The sequence below is a fragment of the Nomascus leucogenys genome, chromosome 9 (assembly GCF_006542625.1).
Source record: "Nomascus leucogenys isolate Asia chromosome 9, Asia_NLE_v1, whole genome shotgun sequence".
NCBI lineage: Eukaryota > Metazoa > Chordata > Mammalia > Primates > Hylobatidae > Nomascus > Nomascus leucogenys.
This window is the reverse complement of record NC_044389.1, coordinates 89,308,916-89,333,351: the sequence shown is the minus strand read 5'-3', so window position 1 is coordinate 89,333,351 and position 24,436 is coordinate 89,308,916. Positions and strand designations below refer to the sequence as shown.

The 24,436-nt window shown below is 36.8% G+C and overlaps 1 protein-coding gene across 1 annotated transcript in view; it reads left to right on the top strand.

The window, feature by feature from the left end:
• Positions 1-1,335: 1,335 nt before the first annotated feature.
• The window catches only part of DKK2 (dickkopf WNT signaling pathway inhibitor 2), a 108,285-nt gene continuing 85,184 nt past the window's right edge, over positions 1,336-24,436 (top strand). The window contains exon 1 of the mRNA XM_003257740.4: positions 1,336-2,279. Within this exon, the coding sequence (XP_003257788.1) occupies positions 2,058-2,279 (222 nt within the window). The 5' untranslated portion in view covers positions 1,336-2,057. The remainder of the gene's footprint in view (positions 2,280-24,436) is intronic.

The window sequence follows — 24,436 nt, the reverse complement described above, 5'->3', positions numbered from 1 at the left end:
ACAAGTTTAATTCGTATTCATGGACCTGCGCCAGGATCAGGTGTAAAAGCTGTGAAATCTAGGTCCAAAAATTCTGAAGAGGATGCTGCTAGTATCCTCCCCTGGCGGCTAGCTGCCTTCTAACTTCAAGTTGTAGCTCAATGAGTGGATTTCTCTGCTCCTGGACATTAGTGTCTGCGAAGCAGAAATGCAATAACTTTCGAACAATCCCTTGCTTTGCTTGGGAAGTCTCGCACTTGGCCACCAGACATCACCGAACTCAGCGCTTGTCTCCTGCAGCACTTCCGTGGCTCCCTGAACGGCTGCCACTGGCGCCCCCAAGCGCCAGCGCGTCCCAGTCGTTCCCGGAGCCGCCTTCGACCTTCGGCCGAAGGGCATTGGACCTGGAGAGACCCGGGGGCTGACAGGAATGTCTTCTCTTGTAATTCCCAGGGGCTAGAAGGCAGGAAGCCAAGGAAGACAGGATCTCAAAGGCTCCCTGCCCCCGTTCATTCCTATCTGGGATTTCCTTTTCGCAAAAAGAGCAATTGTCTGGCGTGGTAAAGATGCTCAATCGAGCTGTGAGGTCCAAACCCTTGCAGTGTACCCAGAGCATCCCCTTCTTCCTAGTCCCTCAGAGACATAGACCTATGCTACGAGTGCGGCGGGGCCCGGGGTTCCGAAGGAACCTGTTCCAAATCGAACAGGCTCATTTTTTCCCCTCTTTGGTCTGCCCCTTTCCTTCCAGACCCTCTATCCGGATCGTTGGCCACCCCCTGGCGCACCTATGTGGCTCCAGCTTCACACACTCCCTGGGAGGCACAGTCTAAAACCAAACGTGAGCGCACAAAGAACACAATACTAATGAGCAGATGCGCAGATGCTGACTTCTCTAAAGCTTCCATAGGGCTTTTCCAGCACTCCTCGCGGAGTCAGGGGCAGAAGATGGGTGGGAAGATCTAAGGAAGGGTGGGGGCGATCACGTGGTGGCAGCTTGCCCCACTCCGTTTCCACCTTTGCCCTCTGCCTGTTTCCAAAGACCCCTCCAACCGCTGGAGTTGTTGTCAGGAATTAGGAGCCCCTATGTTGCATTCACCTCATGGAAAAGCTAGATCCCCCTTTTCCAGTAGTTGTGGGTGGAGACAGAGCGGGAGGATGAGGAGGAGGAAAAGCTGGAGTGGAAGCTGCAGAAGGAGAAGCAGAAGGGGCACGCAGAGAGGAGGGGGGCGGAAGCGGTGGAGAGTGAGAGAAAAGTTTTCACTCTTTGTCACTCTTGAATTGGGGGCGGAGGTAAAAAAAAAAAAAAAAAAGGCCTCACTGTGGGAAGCTATAAAAAGCAAAGAGGACGCGGGAGAGAGCAGAGAGAGAGAAAGGGGGAGCCGGCGGCGAGCGTAGCGCAAGTCCGCTCCCTAGGCATCGCTGCGCTGGCAGCGGTTCGCTGTCTCCTGTGAGTCAGGGGACAACGCTTCGGGGCAACTGTGAGTGCGCGTGTGGGGGACCTCGGTTCTCTTCAGATCTCGAGGATTCGGTCCGGGGACGTCTCCTGATCCCCTACTAAAGCGCCTGCTAACTTGGAAAAGGAGTATTGTGTCCTGCAAAGTTTGACACATAAAGGATAGGAAAAGAGGGGAGAGAAAAGCAACCGAGTTGAAGGAGAAGGAGCTGGTGCGGGCCACCCGATCAATTAAGAGGAGAATTAAACCGCCGAGATCCCGGCGGGACCAAGGAGGTGCGGGGCAAGAAGCAACGGAAGCGGTGCGATCCACAGGGCTGGGTTTTCTTGCACCTTGGGTCACGCCTCCTTGGCGAGAAAGCGCCTCGCCTTTGATTGCTTCCAGTTATTGCAGAACTTCCTGCCCTGGTGGAAAAGCGGGTCTCGCTTGGGTTCCGCTAATTTCTGTCCTGAGGCGTGAGACTGAGTTCATAGGGTCCTGGGTCCCCGAACCAGGAAGGGTTGAGGGAACACAATCTGCAAGCCCCCGCGCCCCGAGTGAGGGGCCCCGTGTTGGGGTCCTCCCTCCCTTTGCATTCCCACCCCTCCGGGCTTTGCGTCTTCCTGGGGACCCCCTCGCCGGGAGATGGCCGCGTTGATGCGGTGCAAGGATTCGTCCCGCTGCCTGCTCCTACTGGCCGCGGTGCTGATGGTGGAGAGCTCACAGATCGGCAGTTCGCGGGCCAAACTCAACTCCATCAAGTCCTCTCTGGGCGGGGAGACGCCTGCTCAGGCCGCCAATCGATCTGCGGGCATATACCAAGGACTGGCATTCGGCGGCAGTAAGAAGGGCAAAAACCTGGGGCAGGTAGGAAAACCCCCAAACACATTCTTCAGACAGAAGAGACAGGGGCCAGCTCTCTTGGGCTAGCAGTTTGCCATTGCATCCCGCAACATTCGGAGCGTGGCCCCAGATATAGAGAACAGGCGGCTGGGGAGGGATTCCCCGAACAGGGTCTGCGTGGGCGGGGGGTGTCTGGGTGGCTGCTGGTCCTGCACTGCACGGAGTAAACGGGTTAGGATTCCGTCTCAGCTTTGCTCTGGGGCGTGGGCACGTATCAAGATCTAGGGCTTTCCTGTGGAGAAAGTGGTCAGGATGGTCCTTCCATTTAACACTGTGATGCAACTGATGAAGATGTTAATAGCATTTAACCTATACCACCTAATAACGTGCCAGGCACAGTTTTAAGCGTTTTACATATTCACTCATTTAATCTTCACAACTCTGTGAGCTAGATGCTGTTGCTTTCCCATTCTGCTAATGAAGTAATTGAGGCACGGATTGATTAACGATTTGCCCAAGGCACACAGCTAGTATAAATGGCAGAGCGGGATTTCAGTCTAGACATTGAGATACCGGGCGTTTAACCATTATATTTTACAATTCGGAGGGGACATTACTCCTTTTCAGGGTCTCCTTCCCTCCCAACCACTTTCTCTCTTCAAATAAGCAAGGTCACAGACAAAACAACTCCAGTAGACGCGCATTTCTCACTCATGCAGAATTGTACATAAATCACCCGGAAGGAAGCAAAATGATGAGATGACAATGACAGCGTCGTAGGCGCCAGCGATACAGCAGGACACTGAAGGCGTTTTTGAGAGAGGGAATTTTCCGCAGGCGCCTCTGTCTCTGTCACACAGACAGATAGATTGAAAGCCACTTGCAAACAGTTATACAAATAGACACGCACAGAGACGAGCCCGCACACTCGGTACCAGCTGTGGCTGGCGCGCTGTGGCCAGGAGAGGGGGCTCTGTGGGCACTGGGAATCATGACAGCTCCCCCTTCCGCTCCTTTTGTGGGAAGCCAAAACTGAGAAAGCCAGTTTGCCAATGGCACAGGCACCTCGCACAGCACAAGTGTCAACCCCTGGCTGCGGCCCACGCCCCAAAGATCCGCGTTTCCTTGGAGCCGACTGATGCTGCGGTTTTGCGCGCTCTCGGTGTCCTCCGCCGCCCCTGTCCACAGCGCAGCCAGCCGGGTGAAGGTTGGTTGAGAGGGCCAAGACAGTCTGGGATGGACAGAGAGACAAGACCCGGGCTTGGCCCCCTACTGCCCTCTCACGGGGACAATATTGCAGTCTTGCTAGTTTTGCAGTTCCGGAACTCTTCCCAGAGCTTTGAAATGTGAACCATTTCAGCTATCCTTTCAAGGGATTACAAAATCCGCAATCAGATTTTTTTTAAGGTCTCAGGAAAAGTAAGAAAGTACATATACGTTCAGGCAAACATAACCGTTGCACATCCTCACACACGTGCACATGCCTATGCGCTTATGTGACCACTTTCATTCGCTTTTTCTCTCCTGAGAGACACCCCATGATTTTCAATAGCAATGGTCCTAACAGTTTCTTAGAAGTCTGTCATGAAATGGAACAGGGATTAGAAAGACTGGGTGCTCTCAATCCAAATCATGACTCCTCTAATGCTACTGACTTCAAATTTCATGTTCCCAGTTGAAGACAGCTTAATGTGTAGTTCCCCCAAGGACACAGGGAAGGAAATAGTCCTGAGGTTCCTTTCCATTATAATCTATGTATTTTCTGGGAATTTTTGTAAAGCGCTTTTTGTTTCTGTCCCACTGTTGGGCCCACACACCTGATGTTCCTCTGTCAGAAAATCAGTTACATGCGTCTTTTCATTAGCCTTAGTGTTACACAGGGGAGACTGAGGGATGCATCCCAGAACCTAGCAGCTTCTTTGTGTTTTAATACTGTATCTGTATATAAATCAGTATAAAATATGTCTTTATGGTGCTACCTCTCCAAAGAGGTACTTAATTATGCTTCTTAAAGAGTTTGGAAGTCTACTTACATCGCCTTAAATTGAGAATTTATTTATTTATTTCACAAATGAGTTGAATTTCTTATATGCCTTTCATAACATAGCAGTTCTATGGAATATATTTTATGATATTTACTTAACTGGAATCCTAGATTGTTAAAATTTGATATTAGGCTTGTGAAAAAAAGTGTTAACATATTCAAGATAAAGGTAAAACAAAATAAAATACTGGGTGGAATAGCAGGAGGCTAGCTGGCAAATGTGAAATTTTTATTTTGTGTATTCTTCTTTAACGAATGATCTAAAGTATATACTGTTATGAAGAAACAAATAGTAAAATATTTTCTCTTTGAAGTAAAAAAGAATAATTCTTTGGATACTTATGAGTCTCTTTATCTTTTTTTATTCTATAGTTATGTGGTCACCAACATTCTTAGTATTATTATTTTCAGAAATGAAATGGAAATTAGAAAGGCTATTACAGGGAAGATGTTATTTCCTTTTGTAGAGAAAAACTCTGGAATAGAAATGTAGCTGAGCTGAATTTTTAGGCATCACAATAGTAAAATATGATTGAAAATATTGGAATTAATGTGTCAACTAATCAAATTAGCTAATCATATAGTATCATCCTAAGACCTAATAAGTTTGATTTCCCCCAATTCCCTTTATACTTGACAGATGATGTTGAAATATATTCCTTTCAGGGATACAGGAGGAAGAAGCTCTAGGATGTAGCTTCAAGTAGGCAGATTGGAAACTTAGTCCTTGGTGTTCTTTCTCTTAAATGGGTGTTGAAAATAGCCTATTCTAATTTTTCAGGATAGAGAATTAAATATTGCCATTGCAGAAGAAATTCTTGAATAAATGTAGTAATTCATTAATCTACAAAAGTGAAAATGAGACTATATGAGCTCTAAAGTTTTATTGAAAGTTGGCTGATTTCACATAAACATTCTTATTTACAGGAATTCTACTTGTTCCATAGGCAAGGTGGATTATTTGTAATATCACTTCTAGAAAATGTGCCTTTGAATTTTAGAAAAGATTTAGAGAGAGAAAATCCACTGTTCTCCAGAGGTGTTACATTTCTCAATTTAAGGTTTGCTTTCAAAGTCACAGTATGATTTATAATGGAAACTGACATAGGAAATTGAGAGTGACATTATTCAGATGATTGATACAGAATTATCAAAAAATGAACTGCTGAATTATTCGCATCAATGTTTTAATTTGCCTTTTCATTTGCAGCTATTGCTAATAAGTACTGCATGTATGTACTATATATGTATACAGGCTAAATTAAGTTTCAGACCGTTACTAATATATTTACTAACATATAAATATTTATGCATTTTAATATATATGTCAATTTCTAAGGAGACTGTTTCAGATGTTCTAAATTAAAAGTAATTTCAAACGACATCTTTGATATCATGTGAATAAATATATTTTGATGAAGTATGCCATTTCTCGATACTACCTCTAAAGTTTGAGGTGTTGACTTTTATGGACCACCTTCAAAACAAATTTTAAAAACGCAAACTATGAAAAAATCAAGCTTTGCAATTCACATATTTTTCTGTGTGAATGAAAAACCTTTGGATTTGTGTTTGTAATAGCTTATTTTATTCTTCTCGTTTTGTCTTTTTGAGACGGGCAGATGAATTTAATTTGAATGCAATGCAGTAGCATTTGGCAGTTCTTTTAAAAGTGACTAGAATAGTGATATTTATAGTTGTATTTTAAATGTAGATAAACTTTCTGGCGTGTGTTTCTAAAAAGAAGCTATGGTTTAACATAAATTCAGATTCTACGATTTTCTAATATGACTTGGACACTTCAAGGATAGTGGTTTGGATGAAGTTATGTTGTGAGAAAAGAATTCTTGAAATTCATTGAAAGAGAAACTTGAACAAGTTGACTAAAGAGCACTAATATGTGTAGATTGCATTTTCTTTAATGAAAGTATGCTGTATCTGCATGCACAAACATTCATGAAAATGCTCACTGAAATAAACTATATACTCTATTTTCGGTAAGTGATCTCTTCACTTTCTGAAATTATCCATGACTTTTTTTTCTAACCCTAGCCCAACTTTCTGAGTTGTTGTGTTAGGACAAACATAAAGCACAAAGGAGTAAATAATCTGATAGCCTCTCTGGACATTGACTAACACTAAACATAATCAGGAAAGCAAATCATTTTTATGATTAAATTTTAAAAAATAAAGGAATTTGAAATAATCCACATTAACGTCCCTTTCCTCTCACCACGAATTATAGAAAATTGATAGTTGATACAAGTGGAAAGTTAGCTCGTGAATAGCAAGAAAAGTATTTTAACGATAATCTAATATGAACATCCATCATTTTATTTTTGTGTTAGACTAGAGAGCGCAAGAGGACAAAGTTACTCAAACTTACTCCAGCTGTCACTCTGACCCTGTCATAATCTTCTTGAATATTCTTCTCCAATACAAGCTTTTGCACCCTCTTCTCCTTTCCAAGATATTTTGAAACTTAAAATTTTAAGATTAGGTAAGGCAATGTCATAGAACTATAGCTAGTATATTCTGATCTAGGAAAATATTGGCTCTTCTTCATTTCCTTACAAAATTGCTTTAAATGTACATTAAAATAATCAGTTACATTTTAGAAGAAATTTATAATAGTTAACATATTTACCATCTTAGACTCAGTCTCTAATGGCTGTTTATTCTTTAGTATTGAGTTAACAGCAAACTCAATTACAATCTTATTTCTGCCTGTGACTTTCTGACGGCCTGTTGGAGTTGTTTTACTTCCTTATGCCTCTAGTCACTTGTGCTCATTTATAACAAGGAGATAAACCTGTTTTAAATTATTTATCTGCTTGTTCAAAAGGTTTATGTGATATTTGTGTCTGCCTGAGCCCCTTAGTACATCCTTTTTTTTAACAATCCAAAAGCATAAACCAAAAGGAAGTAAGGCTAATCATAATTGCTAGACATATTGTATTATGTAGCATAGCTTTAAGATTACACAGAAAGATTTAATACAGAATGCATAAGAAAAATTTAGTATTACTATTTAAGGTAAGCAAAGGTCAATTTTCTCTTCCTCCTCTGTCCACTCTTGACAGGAACTACAGCAGAATAACATATTTTTCTCTAACTGTTGTGTTAGGACAAACATAAAGCATTCTTTCAAAGAAGTCAGTCGATATAACATTTTGTAGGTTCTTTTCTTTGTAATGGCAAATTGAATCAAAGAAAACTTTAAGGCAGAAAGATTTCAATATCCTGTTTAATTTTTTTTAACAGAAGTAATTAGTTTATGTATCACTAACAACAGAATTGCTACTCTAACATGTGTTCCACAACTCCTGAATCTGTACAACAGATTATATTTTGGGAACCTTAATAATAGTTTAGATTTTTCTATGTGCTTTAAATATAAATTCAGAAATAAAATCAGCAAAAATACAAAAGTAGTAAATTTTTAAAAAATGTTACTTATCTTTTTCCACAGAGTCAAAAGGGACAAATGGACATCAGATATCCTTTTAAATACTTTGCAGTATCTAATTTAAAACAAAACAATCTAAAGCAAAAAAGAAGAAATCTACAATTTTAAAAAATCAATGAGCAAATAGGTACATTAAATGACAAAACAAATAAAAATATCACAATTAGGGAAAATGACTTCTCAAAGTGGTAGAGCTGTCCAAGCCTTTCCCAAGAGACATTAGATCTTCATGTCATACTTTCTCATCTGGAATAAGATTGTTCTTTCTTCAGGGAAATAGAAGAAGTGAGTGATCTTCGGGTATATTATTTCCTTAAACTAGCTTGCAAGAACTTATGGCATGCAATACATTATAATAAGGGGTGCCATTAATTAATTATTCACTCTGTGCCAGGCATGAAACTAAATCCTCAATTGCATTAACTCTTCTGATCCTCTAGGCAGCCTTTTGAAGCAAATCCTAGTATCATCCTTATTTTTATAAATGATGAAACATTTAATAAATAATAAACACATTCCTGAGACATAGAGAGGTTATACAATGTGTACAAGTCACACCACTGTAAACGGAGAAAGCTAAAGTTCAAACCTAAGAAATCTAATATTAGAACCCATATATTAGACCACCTGCTTAAGCTGCTACAATATGCTGTTTATTCTGAATTTAAGAGAGAACATGAACCCTTACTCTTCTCTCTCTATACTTGAGTGACATGGGTATAACTCCAATTTCATTAAAAGTCACAACAAAATCCAAACTCCCTGTTGCTCCCAGCTGCTACTCTCAGAAGTCTAAAGTATGTTAGTACTTCATGTATACTAAGGCAGGCACCATAGCAATACATTATTTTCATCTCTGCCTCTACTTGCCCCCCTGCCCCCCCACATACCCCTACCTTTCTTCTACTCTTTCCCATTAAAGTATAAATTATAGTGTCACCCCAAGTAGAAAGTAGATTCTGTTGCATAAAGCTTATTCTCTCTTCTTTCTTCACACCCAGCAACAAACTCCCCTGTCCTCGTCTTCCTCAATCTGAATGTCTCTATGTGACAGAGAAGCACAGGCTTTCCCAATGGTTTCTCTGCAGTGGCTTTGTTTGTTTGGCTGACATGTCTTACATCCTGATCAGATGGGGGAAATTCTCTAAATTTAGTCTTGTATTGCTTTTGCTTTTTCCTTACCTTTGACCCCTTCTAGCTGCCGTTCAGATAATCAGATGATCTGTATCAGCATCACAGCACTACAATTTCAAACAGGTTTTAAATTCCACTCACCACTGATTAGTTTAATGGGTTTGGAAAAGTCACTTCATCTCTCTAGTCTTTCCTTTTTTTTAAGCATACCCATAAAATAGGGATAACAATAACAACAACAACCATAAGAGTAATAATGCTTACCTTACTGGGCAATGGTGAGGATCACATGAGATAATATATACGAAAAAAACTTTGAAGAATAAGAAAGTGCACTTAGTTATTGTGCTGATGTCATTATTACCACTGCCATTACAGAAATAAGTAAAGGCAAATGCTCATGCACCAAATAAGAAGTGGCCTCTTAATCTTCCCCATCAAGTTGGGCAGGGGTGACTAAACTAATGCATATGATGTACAAGAAGGAAACAAATGAACTCAATTACTCTGAGACTAAGAATTATAAAGCAAAACAAGACAAAATAAACATACACATGCACATGATGTCACATTTCTACTATTTAATGTTTAAGAGAGATGATAAGTCAATGTTGTCTTGTAGAAAATAAGCAAACTGGCAAATAATTAAGTAATTAGTGGAATTGTGGAAAGAGCATGGAAACAATGGTACCTCAGCTGTTAAAAATACAGTCATAATAGGTGGAGGTCATAAGCAAGACAATATTAGTTGTTTAACCACAAGAACCAAAATAATTGAACAGCATATTAGTCTGCTTCTAAAAGTATTAATTTGATGTTTTTCAAAGTGAGATAGCCCCTGCACAGACAAGATTTTTGACACTTTCTACATACTGTATTGGCCAAGACAGCTTGCTAGGATTTTGGAAGGCTGACAACCTTTGTTGAGTGTCAGCTGTCTCTTCCAGGAGGACTCAGAAACTGGGAATTCATTGTTTCCATATCATTTTCTTTCTTTTTTTTTCATTTTGAGATTTTTGGTGATTTAGGTAAATTAAAATATTTTAGTAATGTTAAATTAAGAGTGAAATACATTTCATGGAAGCATGTGATAAATTTCATTTAACATATTGGAAACAAACTGCCAGTAAATGTTTCTATCTGGCAATGGACTAAAAAATCTTCATCCAAATGAAAGGCAGAGGGAAGAATTATCATTTAATATCACCTGAAATTACAACCACATTCAAATAATGGTTTTCACGTTCTATTTCCTCTCAACCCTTTGAAATTTGGAGCAACAGGTATTGTGTTAGTCTTCTGAAATCCGGAGTCTTTTTTCCCCATTAACCATGCTCTGTACTCTCGGCAGCCTTGTCTAGTCTTTATGCCTAATTTATTTTTTGCATGTTTACTATTATGGTATTTTTGTTTTCTTCTCCGGTTCATTCCTCTTTATTTGCTTCACTTATTTCTCTACAATTATGTACCTATAAATGTGAGCATTTCCTCCAGCTCGCTCAACAGTTCTCTTTTCTTTCTGTTCCACTTTCTCTTCTTTACTGACATTATTTTCCTTTTTGGAATCACCTGCCACACATGCAGCTGTCTACTTTTAGCTTTATAAAATTTTAAGCCCCATTTCTTGCTCAACTGTTTTGGAAATCCTGCCAGAAAGAACAGCAACCACAGCAGAAAAACCCTTGATAACAAAAATTACCTTTTCTGTTAACCTCATATTTTCTGGAGTCCGGCAACCAAGTCTTCACGATTTCTCATAGTTATCAAAAAAGCCTGTACATTAATTAAAGCTATAACAATCAAGTCTGATTGCTGAAAATTCATTCTGAGCTCTGGTCTGTTTCATCACTCACGGGTGCCGAAAGAATGCTATGTAGGTTCTTACCAAAACAGGTGCTTTTTGTTTCTTTAACCCTACATAATTTAATATTTGGAGTTTAAATAGACTTCCATTTTTTTTTCTCTGTGATGGACTTGTTAAAGAAACTCATGTCTGATTAAAATATGCAAATAACTATGACTTAAGCTCATAAAATGTTAATATAATATGCACAAATATTTTAAACGGTATATATTTATCTTTATATCTTGAATTATGTACTAAAGAGCTTTTTTGCTACTTTTCATAAATAATATTTTATTAATTTTCAGTGTGAAAAACCTTCTTAACATTTACTTTCAACCCGATAAGGCTCTTTCAAAATGTTTGAATATTTTAATAGCCAAGTAAAAGGATTCTTCAAATGTGCTTAAATATTATCATTAAAGATAGAGAGTTTTATAGAAAGGACCAAAAGAAACTTTATTATCTAAAAGTTTCAAGAACTTACACAGCAGACTAAAGCAGGACACAGAACTGGATGACACATTGGGAATTGCCTAATTTAACTTGCTCATTTTACGCATGAGGAAATCTGATTAAGAGATGTTTCATGATCTGCCCAATGTACTATAATCAATGCCTGTGACAAAGAAATTCTCACTGGAACTTGCATCCTCTGACTTCTAATATAAACATTTCAAACAATCAGAAGCAATGCTTTCTGTTAAATCTTGAATAAGAAAGCTCTGTGGAAGAATTACATTCAGTTGCCTTGAGTTGATTAACCACCTAGTGGGAGATAAATTGTACGTAGACTTTTTTCAGCTCTAAATTTGTGTAGGTCAAAATGTATTATCAAAGTTTACAATGTCACGATGACAGCTGTGTCAATCAGTTTTAAACAAAATTAATAAAAGGAAGTGGCTTCGACTGTGTTGTCATTGCTCACTTTTTCAGTCCTGATACTTTAAAGACATGGTTAGCAAGAAGCCTGGCTGGAAAGTCTGCACAGCAATGGCAGGAGCACACAAAAGAAGGGACAAAAGTGGTGGTGGGGCTGCTAAGAATGCAGGCTGCTTGTCCTTTGTCCAAGTGCCAACTAGGTTAGAGGCCAATGGCTTTTAAACTTTTCTGACAGAGAAATAAATATATTTTACATTGTGATTCTGTATCCCCCCTTCTCCACTCACACTCCTAAAAAAATGTTTCCAAAATAAACTCTCTTACAGTAAGTAATGCAGTATGACCTTTCAATTTTAGTCCTTTTCTTCTCTTCTGCTGTGTGCTATTCTATCAGTCTGTTCTATCTTTAAAAAAAATTTTTTTTAAATGTAAATCATTATTCATTGAATTGATTCAAATACCACCGACCCATTAGACTACTGCCCTTCCCTGGCAGAGAACTTGGGGCACTGTGCTTGGAGATCAGCAGGGTGTTAGGAAGACACTGTCTCAGAATCAACTCCAGTGAGGGGTGCTGGAAGCAGCGTGAGCTTCATGTAGAGAAGTATCCATCTTCCCAGTCCTCTCCCAGTTTCCCTTCTACAACCTCATGTGGACCTCTGACTTAGAGGGATGGACCTCTTTGCCTGGGTATATGCTTAACCTCTTCCTCTCTCTCCACTTCAGGAGTAAGTGAGCCATAACAATGAAACATTTGATACTCTGATGTTTCATACATGATTAGTCTGTCTCTGTTACCCATGTTCCATCTGGGTATATGCCTTGTGCACTATCACACTTTGATTTCTAAGAACATACTGTTGAAGGTGGTTACGATTTCTGCATGGGACAGCTGGTGAGCCTGAAAGAACGTTGGATATCAATTTAGAAGGAAACCTTGTTAGCCTATGTTTTAAAATATGCACGACCTCAAAGAAATTGTCTAACACCTTTAAGCCTTAGTTTTTTCATCAGTAAAATGGTTGTCATAATAGTAAGTCCTTTCTCCATCTCTTTGCAAAGCATGAAACACTACTTATTTGCCTCAACATCATTAGAGGTTATTTTATGAAAAAGAAATTTAAGACCATGCCACCCTGAATTTATAAAGTGCAAATCTGAATTAAGCAGTTAGAATCAACCAGAGAATAATTTATAATTTTGGAATCATGAATTTAGTTTCTGTTTTGATGGATTACTTTTTTAAAATATGGGTGGAGAGATTGAAAGTAGAAGTTTTTTTGTTTGCTTTTTTCCTTTTGTCTATTTGTTTTGATTTTGTTGGATTTGTTTTAAAAATTAGTATCAGTAGTCATACTTTCATATTTCTGATAAGAACTTCGTTTTTTGTTCCTGCAGGCAGGCTACAAACAGCTTTCTTGCCTGCTGTTAGAATATCCTGTCTATTCAAGAAGAGCCCTATGTCTTTATTTTTTTCTGTCATGCCTGGGATGTGCTACTATTTGCATATGTTCAAAACACCTTGAAAGGCTTGATAAGAGTCTCAATAATAGATAGCAGTACATCTTTAAGGTTCTGAAACTAAGCTTTAGGGTCATATTTTGGACACATTATAGGTTACAGGCTTCAGAATAGACAAAGTTCAGAGAAATAACCAATTGTAAAGCCAGCTTGTATTGGTGCAAACCACACAGATTAGGACAAAGGAAATATATTTTGTCAAAAACTTTTTAAAGAAGAAAGTGAGTGTTTTTCAAAGCTGTTGAAAACACATTATTATATTGTTACACAAGCATCAATGTAATAGGTCCATTTATTCATATTATATGTGCAGGAATCTCAGAGTGGTAACAATAAATATACATATAATAATATAAGGGTAAAATTTGTGTTCAGAGAACTAGTGTGATTCTTTTTCAATTATTGTTAATAGGTGTTATTGGTTTTTTAGAGTAGTTTTAGTTTCGAAAAATAGTTGTACCAAAAGTATAGTAAGTTTTCATAAACTCCCTTACCTCCTTCTTTCCCTAGCTTCCGCTATGATTTGTAGTTTGCATTAGTGTGGTAAATTTGTTACAACTGATGAGTCAATGTTGATACATTATGATTAATAAAACCCATACACAAGGGCTCACTCTTTGTGTTGTGCATTCTGTAGGTTTTGCTAAATGTATAATGACATTTATCCATAATTATAGTATCACACAGAATAGTTTCACTGTCCTAAATATCTTTTGTGTTCCACCTATTTACCCATTCCTCCTCTCTAATGCCTGATATTCATTGATCTTTGTACTGTGTCTAGTTTTGTCTCATCCAGGATGTCATGCAGTTGTAATCATACCATATGTAGCCATTTCAGATTGGCTTCTTTCACTTAGTAGTATATATTTAAGATTCTTCCATGTCTTTTCACATTGTTTTATTTTTATAAGCTAAAATTGTTTTCCAAAATAAATGAAAACTCTTAATTTTATCCAGCTCTGAGTGTACTCTTTGACTTCCAGTTTACTCAATATGTGAGCAAAAGTAATTAATTATATAAACATGATTATTACTCTTTAATAACATGAAGACAAGTTGAAGATTATACTCTATGGAAAAATTGCAAAGAGGGAGACTATTGTGGCAAAAATAAGGCCAAGGATTATAAGCTATCAATTATATGATTAGATTATCAGTAAAAGTTCTATATATCCACCTTCCCAGGGGTTACATCTACTTGGACATCTGACAGGCAACTCAAATTGAACATGTTCCAAAACTAAAAACAGTATTTATTTCTCTTAAACTTGCTTCCCCTCTTGTATTCCATATAAAGGTCATTAGGATCGCCACCCAACCATTTGACCAAGTTAGAAACAATCTAGACTTCCTGTTTTCTATCCCTCCTCCAAAGCAATTATACTGTAATTAATAGGATTCTACTTCTTCCCTAATATTAATCCTTTTTTACTGATTTATTGCTATCCCAATTTTTCATTGCCTTGATTCAGACCATTGTTCCTTCTCAATAGATTACTACAATATTGTAAATGTTTCCTGCTCTCTGAAACATTATCTACACTACTTCTAAAGTGAGCTTTCTAATGTAAAAATCTGATCAGTATATTCTCCACCTATGTCCATTTCTAGAACATGAAGCCTAAACTCCTCAACATGGCACACAATGTCATCAATTATCTTATTTCTCTCTACTGTGTCCCTCAAGCCACCCAGCTCATGAGTAGCAGAGCTGGGATTTAAGGCCAAGCAGTCTTACTTAAGTCTGTATACTTAACCTACTTAATCACTGTGCCAGGCTGTCTCATATAAATTGGAGGCCAGAGAAACCAGGTACAGACCTTCTATTGGTATATTTCAAAATTCAGATGTGATTCAAATTCCTCAGATAAGTCAGTCAACTTGCTAATTGCTTACTTCTTAAGTGTATTAGATGCTATGATCACAGTCAACAAATATTTAGGACAAAGTATATGTAGCAGTAAAAACAAATGTAATGCACTTGAAGCATCTAATTGAAATTTTAAGGTTGGAAGAAGTTCCCAGAAATTGTCTAGTTCTTGATTCTATTTCTAATACAGTTTTAGAATTGGACAACTTACTGAGTTTTTCTTTTTCATAAAGATTTCCAAGGGTGAACATTTTTATTGTATCTCTTAGTTATCTAGTTAACTTCAGTTAAGGATGGAAACATTCTGCTTTTTGCTAGAAGTGAAGCAAATGAATAAAATAAACTGGATATCAATGTCCACTGAAAAACTTTTCCTCATTAACAGAAAATGTAATCAAGGGATTTTAGTAATTCTTCACAGACTGGCTCTTTTGGCAGACAGTCAGGCTGACTTGTAGATACAAGCAAGCTACCTCCACAAAAAGTCAGGAAAAGATCTGATTGTGCTGACATTGTAAACAATTGATGTCTGTTCCCCCCCCCCCAATATTGTAGGAGAAATTGAAGTTTGATTTTTTTTGCCTTCATAAATGACTCGCTGTTCCCTGAGAAGGTCTGATTCTAACTTTGTAATTTTCAAATCACTTAAGAAATATTAGTGAGAAGTGGCAGGCTCACAGGGAAGTAGAAGTATGGGGAAAAATAACTAAGTTGGAGTGTAGGAATCGGTGGTGACCTCAGCATGGATTTGTGGAGAGGTGTCAGTAAAGTGGACAAGAACTTACTACAGGTAGAGCAGAGCAACAGAAACTGTGCTGAAATATATCAAACTAAGACGTTTGATAAAGACACAAGTTTAAAATATTGTCATAGATTTTGTAATCAAGCACGCTTAAACATTATTTTCCATATTAGTCACCACAGAGAACTCATTCCTTTGATATTTTTATGTAGAATGTTCTTTAGAAATTGATTTTAGAAGTAGCTTACATGTTTGTTTATTTTAGGCCATGACTTTAGGGCCGTGAAAACATCATACATATTGATTAACACACCACGCTCAAAATACTTGGCTCTGAGTGGCTTTTTGTTGTTTCCAGGAACAAAGTACCCCATAGAAGGTGAGAATGTCAAATGAATGAATGTATTGTTTCTCCAAGTAAGTTTTTAAAGCTCTAATAAACATTCTGAGTCAAGGATTCAGCATTATGATTATAATTGTAAACCTTTCAGTGTCAATTGCTTTAAGGTGGAAAACCCTCAGTTGGGTTTAGAAAGTCTTAAAATTTAAAATATAATGGAATGTTATTTTATAATCTGGTCTTTTCCATTAGAAGAACGTGGTCAAAATTCATGTAATATGCTTATTATTTCCAAAAGAATCATGGTGTTCCAGAAGCAGTTAATGAACCTAGGTCAGTGGCATGTTCTCCACCCCAAACCCATGCTTCTTCTGAAAGAGGAGGCAGGAACAAATCATACTCAGTGCAATTCCCAAGAGTCCAGTCTGCTGGCACATGTTACTTCATGTGCAACTTAGTTAAAATGTGTGCACAGAGACACACACACACACACACAAAGCCTGTCAAAAATTATTTTTAAAATGAGTTCAATTGTTTTAGATTCCACATGTAAGTAAAAACATGCATTATTTGTCTTTCTGTGCATGGCTTGATTTAATTATTCTACACTGTATTTAATAATCATAATATTACTTGTACCCATAGATTTATACAATTCTAAATTGTCAATTTACAATAAATTTGTTTTTAATTTTAAAAAATTATTTTTTAAAAAATGCAAACCCATCCTATTAAAATTAAGAGGAAAGACTAAACTTCTTAACCCCATAAAAATGTTCTTGCAGTTGTTCAGATTAATACAATGCTTCCACAGCACTCTTTGGAAATCCTTGTAAATTTCTTGTTTGCCTATTTGCCCTGCTGCTATCTTCCCAACACTTTTAAGGAGGAAATGGCTTTTTAACAAGAAAAATCCTCTTGAAATTACATTTCTAAGTAGGTCCTGGACACAGCATCTGCAATGCATTGTAACATTTTTGGTCTTTTTTAAAATTCTCACTGTTAAAAGCATAAGTGGCCAATACTCAGGTCTTCTGCCACAGCCATCCCAGTGACTGACTACAAATTGAATTGAAGTGTGTACTGTGAATTTTCTTGTTAGAAAATGAAAGCTTTCAACACAAAAAAGAAACCATATTTGATGGCCTGAACCTTACAAAATTAAGACCTAAAAATATAACCCTCTTTTTTAGTGGAAATCAATAAAAATTAGTGTAGCTCAACCTCACCACTAATTTTTTTTTAAATGTCCACGTCTGGGAGAGTCAGACACTAACAAAGAAGATGCTCTAATGCTGGGACCAAGATGTTCTGGATATTCAAGGACTATTTCAAATATCTTAGGAAAACAAAGCCAAAGCACTGAACACATAATTCATGACAAATCCATGCTATTGGAATTAAGAATTGTACACTCAGTGAAGTTTCAATAGCAAACATTATAGTGATATTTAATGTAAGGTATTGAGGGAGTGATATTCTGTAGTTAAGATGCATGGAAAGGAAAGAAAGAACATAACTGACTACTGCTTTTAGCACAATGATGAACAAAATCAATTAGGATAAATAGACCAACTTCCAAATCATAGTCATTATCTGTGGATAATGCAGTCTGACATTAAATATGGTATCAGTATACTACTCTAGTATATTCCTAGCAATATCTTACATACAGCATTAGTGTGACTAGATGTTTGAGAAATACATTCTTGTTTCTGGAAGAGAGTGACAGCTAACATTTGTGGAGCACTTACTTTATACCAGGAATTTTATGTTGCTTCACTTAACCTTCCCTAAACCCTGTAAGCTTCTGTTATGTGCAGAGTACTCAGTAACTCTTTGAAGGAGGTAATCAAGCAGGAAGGATGATGCCAGGAAAGTGACCATATAGGTTTTTGGCAAGCTCAGTATTTGGTATCTGTGATCCCATGTGACTCAGTTTCAAACTCAGAATTATTTGATTAAAATTTTAATATAGGACAGTGTTGCCTCGTTAAGTGAGACCACTTGAATTTTGTTTTTGTTTTTGTTTTTCTAAAAGTGAATGAGATTGGTTTTTTCCCAAGTTGGAGTTCTATTTTGTTTTGTTTTAGGAGGTTAACATCTCTATACAGCTGTGCCCATAAACTCTGGCAACGTTGTTGAAGTTCTTATCTTCTCATCTCTGAGAAAATCCAAAATGACCATAATATTCGAGGGGAGCAGGTTGTAAATCTCTCTTCAAAGCAAAAAACAAACAAACAACAAAAACAACTAAAAACCACCACCAATAAAAAATAACATTTTAAATACCTAATAGCTACTAGTAGTTACTGAAAGGTAGCAGATTGCAAAACAAGGACTTAAAGATAGTTGGCAGGAAATTCAGGTCCCCAAATTGCAAGAGTGTGAGTTTATATTTTTTTAGATGTCAGTTTTAGTAGGAAAAAAGATAGGCAGTTAATACTAATTATTCAATAGAGTTCGTATTGTCCACTGTGTTTCCTTTGACCAGATTTTCAATGATTAGGACAAGGTATGGGTCAAATATTGCATCATGTTTTAGAACGGCTAGGAAAGAGAGATATTCCCTTGTTGGTCTGATTGTCACAAACTCAGCAACCCATAGAGCATTTTTGGAATGTGCACATGTTTAACACCTGGAATTATAGTCATACTTCATCCGTCACCAGAATGAAAAGCCAACGGCCGACTAAACGAGAATTTCTGAGGCAATTCTTCTGGAGCTAGCAATATACCCTACTTGTCATCTCTCAGATATGAGCCTTTAATCCCCTCTTCCTAAAATTGTTTATTTTAAAATAAGAGAAAGGCTAGGGATGTTACAACCGAGTTCTGAGCTTTCTCTTTCAAGAATCTAATCCTTCAAACCCATCTTCAGCAAAGAAACTGGCATTTCATGTGCTGAGCAGATGATGTTCTGCAGCTCTGGCCAGCCCACATGTACAGCTGGGCCAGTCTGGCACACAGGTGTTCTAATTTGGGCCTTCTTGAAATTCTGACACCACACTCTCCTCCATTGGGAGGTATGACTTGGCTATGCTATTTTCTAGTGACAACAGATACACTGACTTAACAAAAACAGCTCCAGCTAAGGTGATAACATAACCCTCTGGCTCAGATTGAGCTCAGATCGAGGGTGTATGGTGTGTTCTAAGAGTCTGGGCCAACTTTTTGATTTTGATTTCCTCTTTTATATTGTGTATTGTCATTCACGTTTCCTCCCTTCACCTCTCAGAATTTTGGGTACTTCTAAGAAGGGCGGGAACATCCCTTGGTGGGAAAAATGCTAGAGTAATCAAACAAAGCTAAAAATTTGTACTGAAATGGGTGTTTTTCAATCGTTGGTAAATATTGAGCAACCACATTCCAAAGTTAAGTAGTCTGCAAGCATTTAAAAATGAGAAAAACTGGCAAATATATTAAACTTTTCATAGCATTTGACAAAACTACTGTAAAAGTAAAAGGAGATTTGAAAAATATAGGCGATAAAGAAGAAATGTCATTGCTGTTCCTTCTGCATAATCTTTTATAGAATCATTTCAGTCTCACCAAAAATATTTCTCAGTGCAGAGCCCAGATGTTTTGAAGTTTTTTTTTTCAAGAAAGCAATATTTAAGAACTTTCCATTCCTTTCCATCTTAGTAACAGCTGTTTCTAACAACTGCTTATAATAAGCATGGCAAAATAGGAAAAATAATAGTGGAAATGAATGAGGAAAGTAGATTGTATCACAGTTTAGAGCTTTATATTGTGTCATTACTTTGTCTCTGATTCTTTCTCTCTAACAAAAACACAATTTTTAAAATTGTCTCAATAAGTAAAACCCACTCATCTTCACTCAAGTGTGCCTTAAAAAATCAATGGGCTCTGCCTTTAAACAGCTATAACTGCTAAGCTCAAGAGGAAACTAAAAAATTATTATCCAGAAGGGATTTTATCCCATTGCATTAAGATAACTTCAACCTTTGCCATTAACCTAAAATGAATCATATATTGAAGAGATATTCTGATTTTCAAAGAGGAAGCTTTGTTCTACAGAATGGTGTGCTTGATATTGATTCTGGACTACATTATAGAATGGATGATTAAGTTAAATACTTAGGGGAATAGAGACACCTAAGAAACAACATAGGTTTGCTCAGAATGAGTTATGACAAACTAATTTCATTTATTTAACATGGGGACTGTTATGAGAATGACATTTCATCCTCACCATCTCTAGTCACTCCTTTTGTGACTTAATGGTCTTCCAGCTTTAAATGCCACTATACGCCAATGACTCTCATATTTACATCTGTAGGCAAAATGCCTCTCTTGAACTACACATTAATATATTCAAGTGCCTACTTAACATTTCCACTACTAGATATTTCATATTCAGCACTTCCAAATCCCATCTTTTCCCTTTCCCAAACCTGCTGCACCCATGGTTTTCTCCATCTCTATTGATGGTAAATCTGGTTTTCCAATTGCTCTACCAAAAGCCTTGGATTCATCCATAACTTTTCTCTTTCCCTTATACCCATATTCAGACCATTAAGAAAGCCCTTTAGCTCTTATCTTCAAAACACATCCTTAGATCCAAAAAGTATCTTTATAAAAGTATGATAGTACCTTCCAGAAAAATAGCTAAAAACAGTAAAAACAAATTAAATACTAGAATAAAAGTTGCTCACCAAAAAATAATCTAGGAATTTAAATTAGGCTGAATAGGATATATACAGGACAGAGCAGACCTTTCTAAGAAAATAGATTTATACAAACATGAGAAATATCTTTATTTTGTAGTCTAGGGTTTGTTTTTCTCTGTCTACATTTAGAACATTAAAAAGAATTGATATTCTAGAAACAAATTAAATAATCAAGTCTGTCACTGCCAGGGCAGGGAAAATTACCAAGTAGCATTTGTTAAACTTGCTCTATAACAATAGAAAACTTTTATTTTCCACACGTTAACTGTGTTTTCTTCATGTCTTTAATTTTTTAAAAGTTTTCTTCTATGTTGTGGTACACATATAGCAAACAGTGGATGCTAAGCAAACAAGGAGAATGACTTTTTAGATTTTCCACGATGTTCTCTAATGCTGTTCAGGTAAGATGGCGACTTAGCTCCCCAGACTCAGACTTTCAAATAACTTTGCTCTAATTTGACTCTTTGGAAGAGCAGGCCTTATTTGTTGCTTAAGGTTAAGAAAAATTATATCACACAAGAGGTGTTATGACAATGTTACCACACCACTTATCATATGTTCCAATTTTTATCATAAGTATTGAAATTTGCTCTTTTAATTTTCACTCCCATTACCAATATTCTTTATCAGAGTGGTACATAGACATTTGAGGGAAATTGTATTTTGTTTTAGCAAATAAAGTCATCTGCTTTTGCCTGAATTTCAGGTCATTCTGTGACCCCATTAACAGAAATTAGTATTCATGTATTAAGAGAGATGAAAAGTACAATTATTTAACTGACATTGTGGTATTCACAAATTAACCAACAAAACAGATTAGAGAGCCTAGATATAGATTGAGACATAGATCATTGAGGGAAAAAGGAGCTATTTAAAAAGTCATGCTGGAAAACATTGGGTAACAATGTGGGAAAAAGTGGTATTTGAACACTATGTTACTACATGCAAAAATTAATTTCCAATGGATTAGTGTTTTAAAGGTAAGAATACTAGTTTATCCAATGTACTATGAAGAAAACAGAAAACAGGCCACTAATTGGGAGATGTATGTAGTGCCTGTAGTCAACCTAAATCCCATATGTCTAAAGATTCCTGTTTAGAATATACACAAAATCCTATAAATCAATAAGGAGTTACCATAGAGATAAACAATCCAGTAAAAATGGGTAAAATACATGAAGAGGCACTTGACAGAAAAGCAAAATAATGGCTAATAAGTATTTTTGTATAGGGCCTCGATCTTATTAGTAGCAAAAGAGAATGCAAATTAAGATACTGATCTTCCCTTTTATGACATTAGATTATCAAAACTTAAGAATATTAACAATACCAAGTGTATAGGTACCTTTGTGAAACTTTAATATTATGGTTCATGGGGGTGTAATTACGGCAATCACTTGGCAATATCTTATAATTCTGGATATTCATATACATTATGATCTTGAAATTCTATTTCTAAGAATATAACCCACAGAAATGTTTGAGCACATGCACAAGAAGATATGTGTAAAATGGACCATAGAACCACTGCTTGTCATATCAAAAGACAAGAAACAACCCAAATGTTCATCATCAAGATAATGTATATAAAAATTAGGGTAGATTAACACCAGGGAGTTAACACTGGTGAATAAATAAATTATCTACAGTCAGAAATAAACATGAATGAAGATTTGAAATACAATGGCTACTGATAGAAGACTGCGTATGTGTGTTTGTGTGTGTGTGTGTGCGTGTGTGTGTGAGTAGAACCTATTTTTAATTTTGTTTATAATTGACTAATTGAGACATAATTGTACATGTTTATGAGGTACAGTGTGATGTTTCAATACATGTGAACATTGTAAAACGATCAAATCAGGGCATTTAGCATATCCATCACCTCAAACTTTTATCATTTATTTGTGGGGATAACTTTCAAATCCTCTTTTCTAGCTATCCTGAAATATGCTATACATTGTTATTAGCTGTAGTTGATTTTCTATGTAATAGAACACCATAACATATTCTTCCTATCTAACTGTAACTTTGTACCCCATGACCCGCCCCTCCCCATCCCTCTCCCTGCTCCCCTCCCTTCTTAGTCTCTGGTAAACACTACTGTAGTCTATAATTCTACGAGATCAACTTTTTTAGATCCTACATATGAGTGAAATAATGCAGTATTTGTCTTTCTTTGCATGGCTTATTTTACTTAACATAATGTCCTTCAGGTTTATCTATGTTGCTGCAAATGACAGGATTTCATTCCTTTATAGAGCTCAATAGTATTCTATTGTGTATATATGCCACATTTTCTTTATTCATTCATCTGTTGATGGACTTTTAGGTTGATTCCATCTCTTGACTATTGTAAATCATGCCACAATAAACATGAGAGTGCAGGTATCTCTTTGACATGTGGATTTCAATTCTTTTGGCTATGTACTCAGAAATGGAATTGCTGTATCATGTCATAGTTCTATTGCTAATTTTCTGAGGGAACTCCGTACTGTTTCTTATAATGGCTGCATTAATTTTCATTCCCACCAACAGTGTATGAGTTCCACTTTCTCCACATCCTTGCTGGTATTTGTTATTTTTTTCTTTTTGATAGTAGCCATTCTCCGCATTTCTCTGATGATTACCTATGTTTAGCATTTTGTCATATAATATCTCTTCTTTGGAAAAATGTCTGTTAAGGTCTTTTGCCCATTTTTAAATGAGATTATTTGTTTTTTGCTAGGAAGTGGCTTGAGTTTCTTATATATTCTAAATATCGACCCCTTGTCAGATGCATAGTTTGCACGTATTTTATCCCATTTTGTAGATTTCCTCTCTGCTCTCCCCATTGTTTCTTTTTCTGCGTTGAAGCTTTTTAGTTTGTTGCAATCCCATGTGTCTATTTTTGCTTTTGTTGCCTGTGCTTTTGAGGCCCTATCTAAAAATTTATTTCCCAGGCCAATGTCATAAAACATTTCTCCTGCACTTTTTCCTGGTGGTTTTATAATTTCAGGTGTAACTGAATTAAGTAGTTAATCCATTTTAAGTTGATTTTTATATATGTGAGAGACAGTCTAATTTCATTCTTTTACATGTGTATATCCAGTTTTCCCAGCACCATTTATTAAAGAGACTGTCCTTTCCCTAATGTGTGTTCTTGGTACATTTACTGAAAATTAACTGGTTGTAAATGTGTAGATTTATTTCTGGGTTCTCTATTTTGTTCCATTGGTTTATGTGTCTGTTTTTATGCCAATACTATGCTTTGTTTTGTTTACCATAACTTTGTAATGTATTTTGAAGTCAGGTATTAATAGTATGATGCCTACAGCTTTGTTCTTTTTGCTCAAGAGTGCTTTGTCTATTCAGGATCGTTTGTGGTTCTATACAAGTTTTAGGATCGTTTCCTCTATTTCTGTATATCATCTATTTTTTAAACAAATTACCCAAACAAGCAAAGAAAAGATAAATAATATGAAGGATAGTGGTAATTTTGGAGGGAGTCAAGGAGTTGGGATAGGGGAGGTACACTAAATAGAGGCAAATTATTGGTATTGTTATAGTTCTTGGGTTGGATGTTGGGTTCACTCATGTGGTTGATAATTTAAAGATGTTTAAATATATTTTGCATTTATAAAATATACTTAAAATATTGAA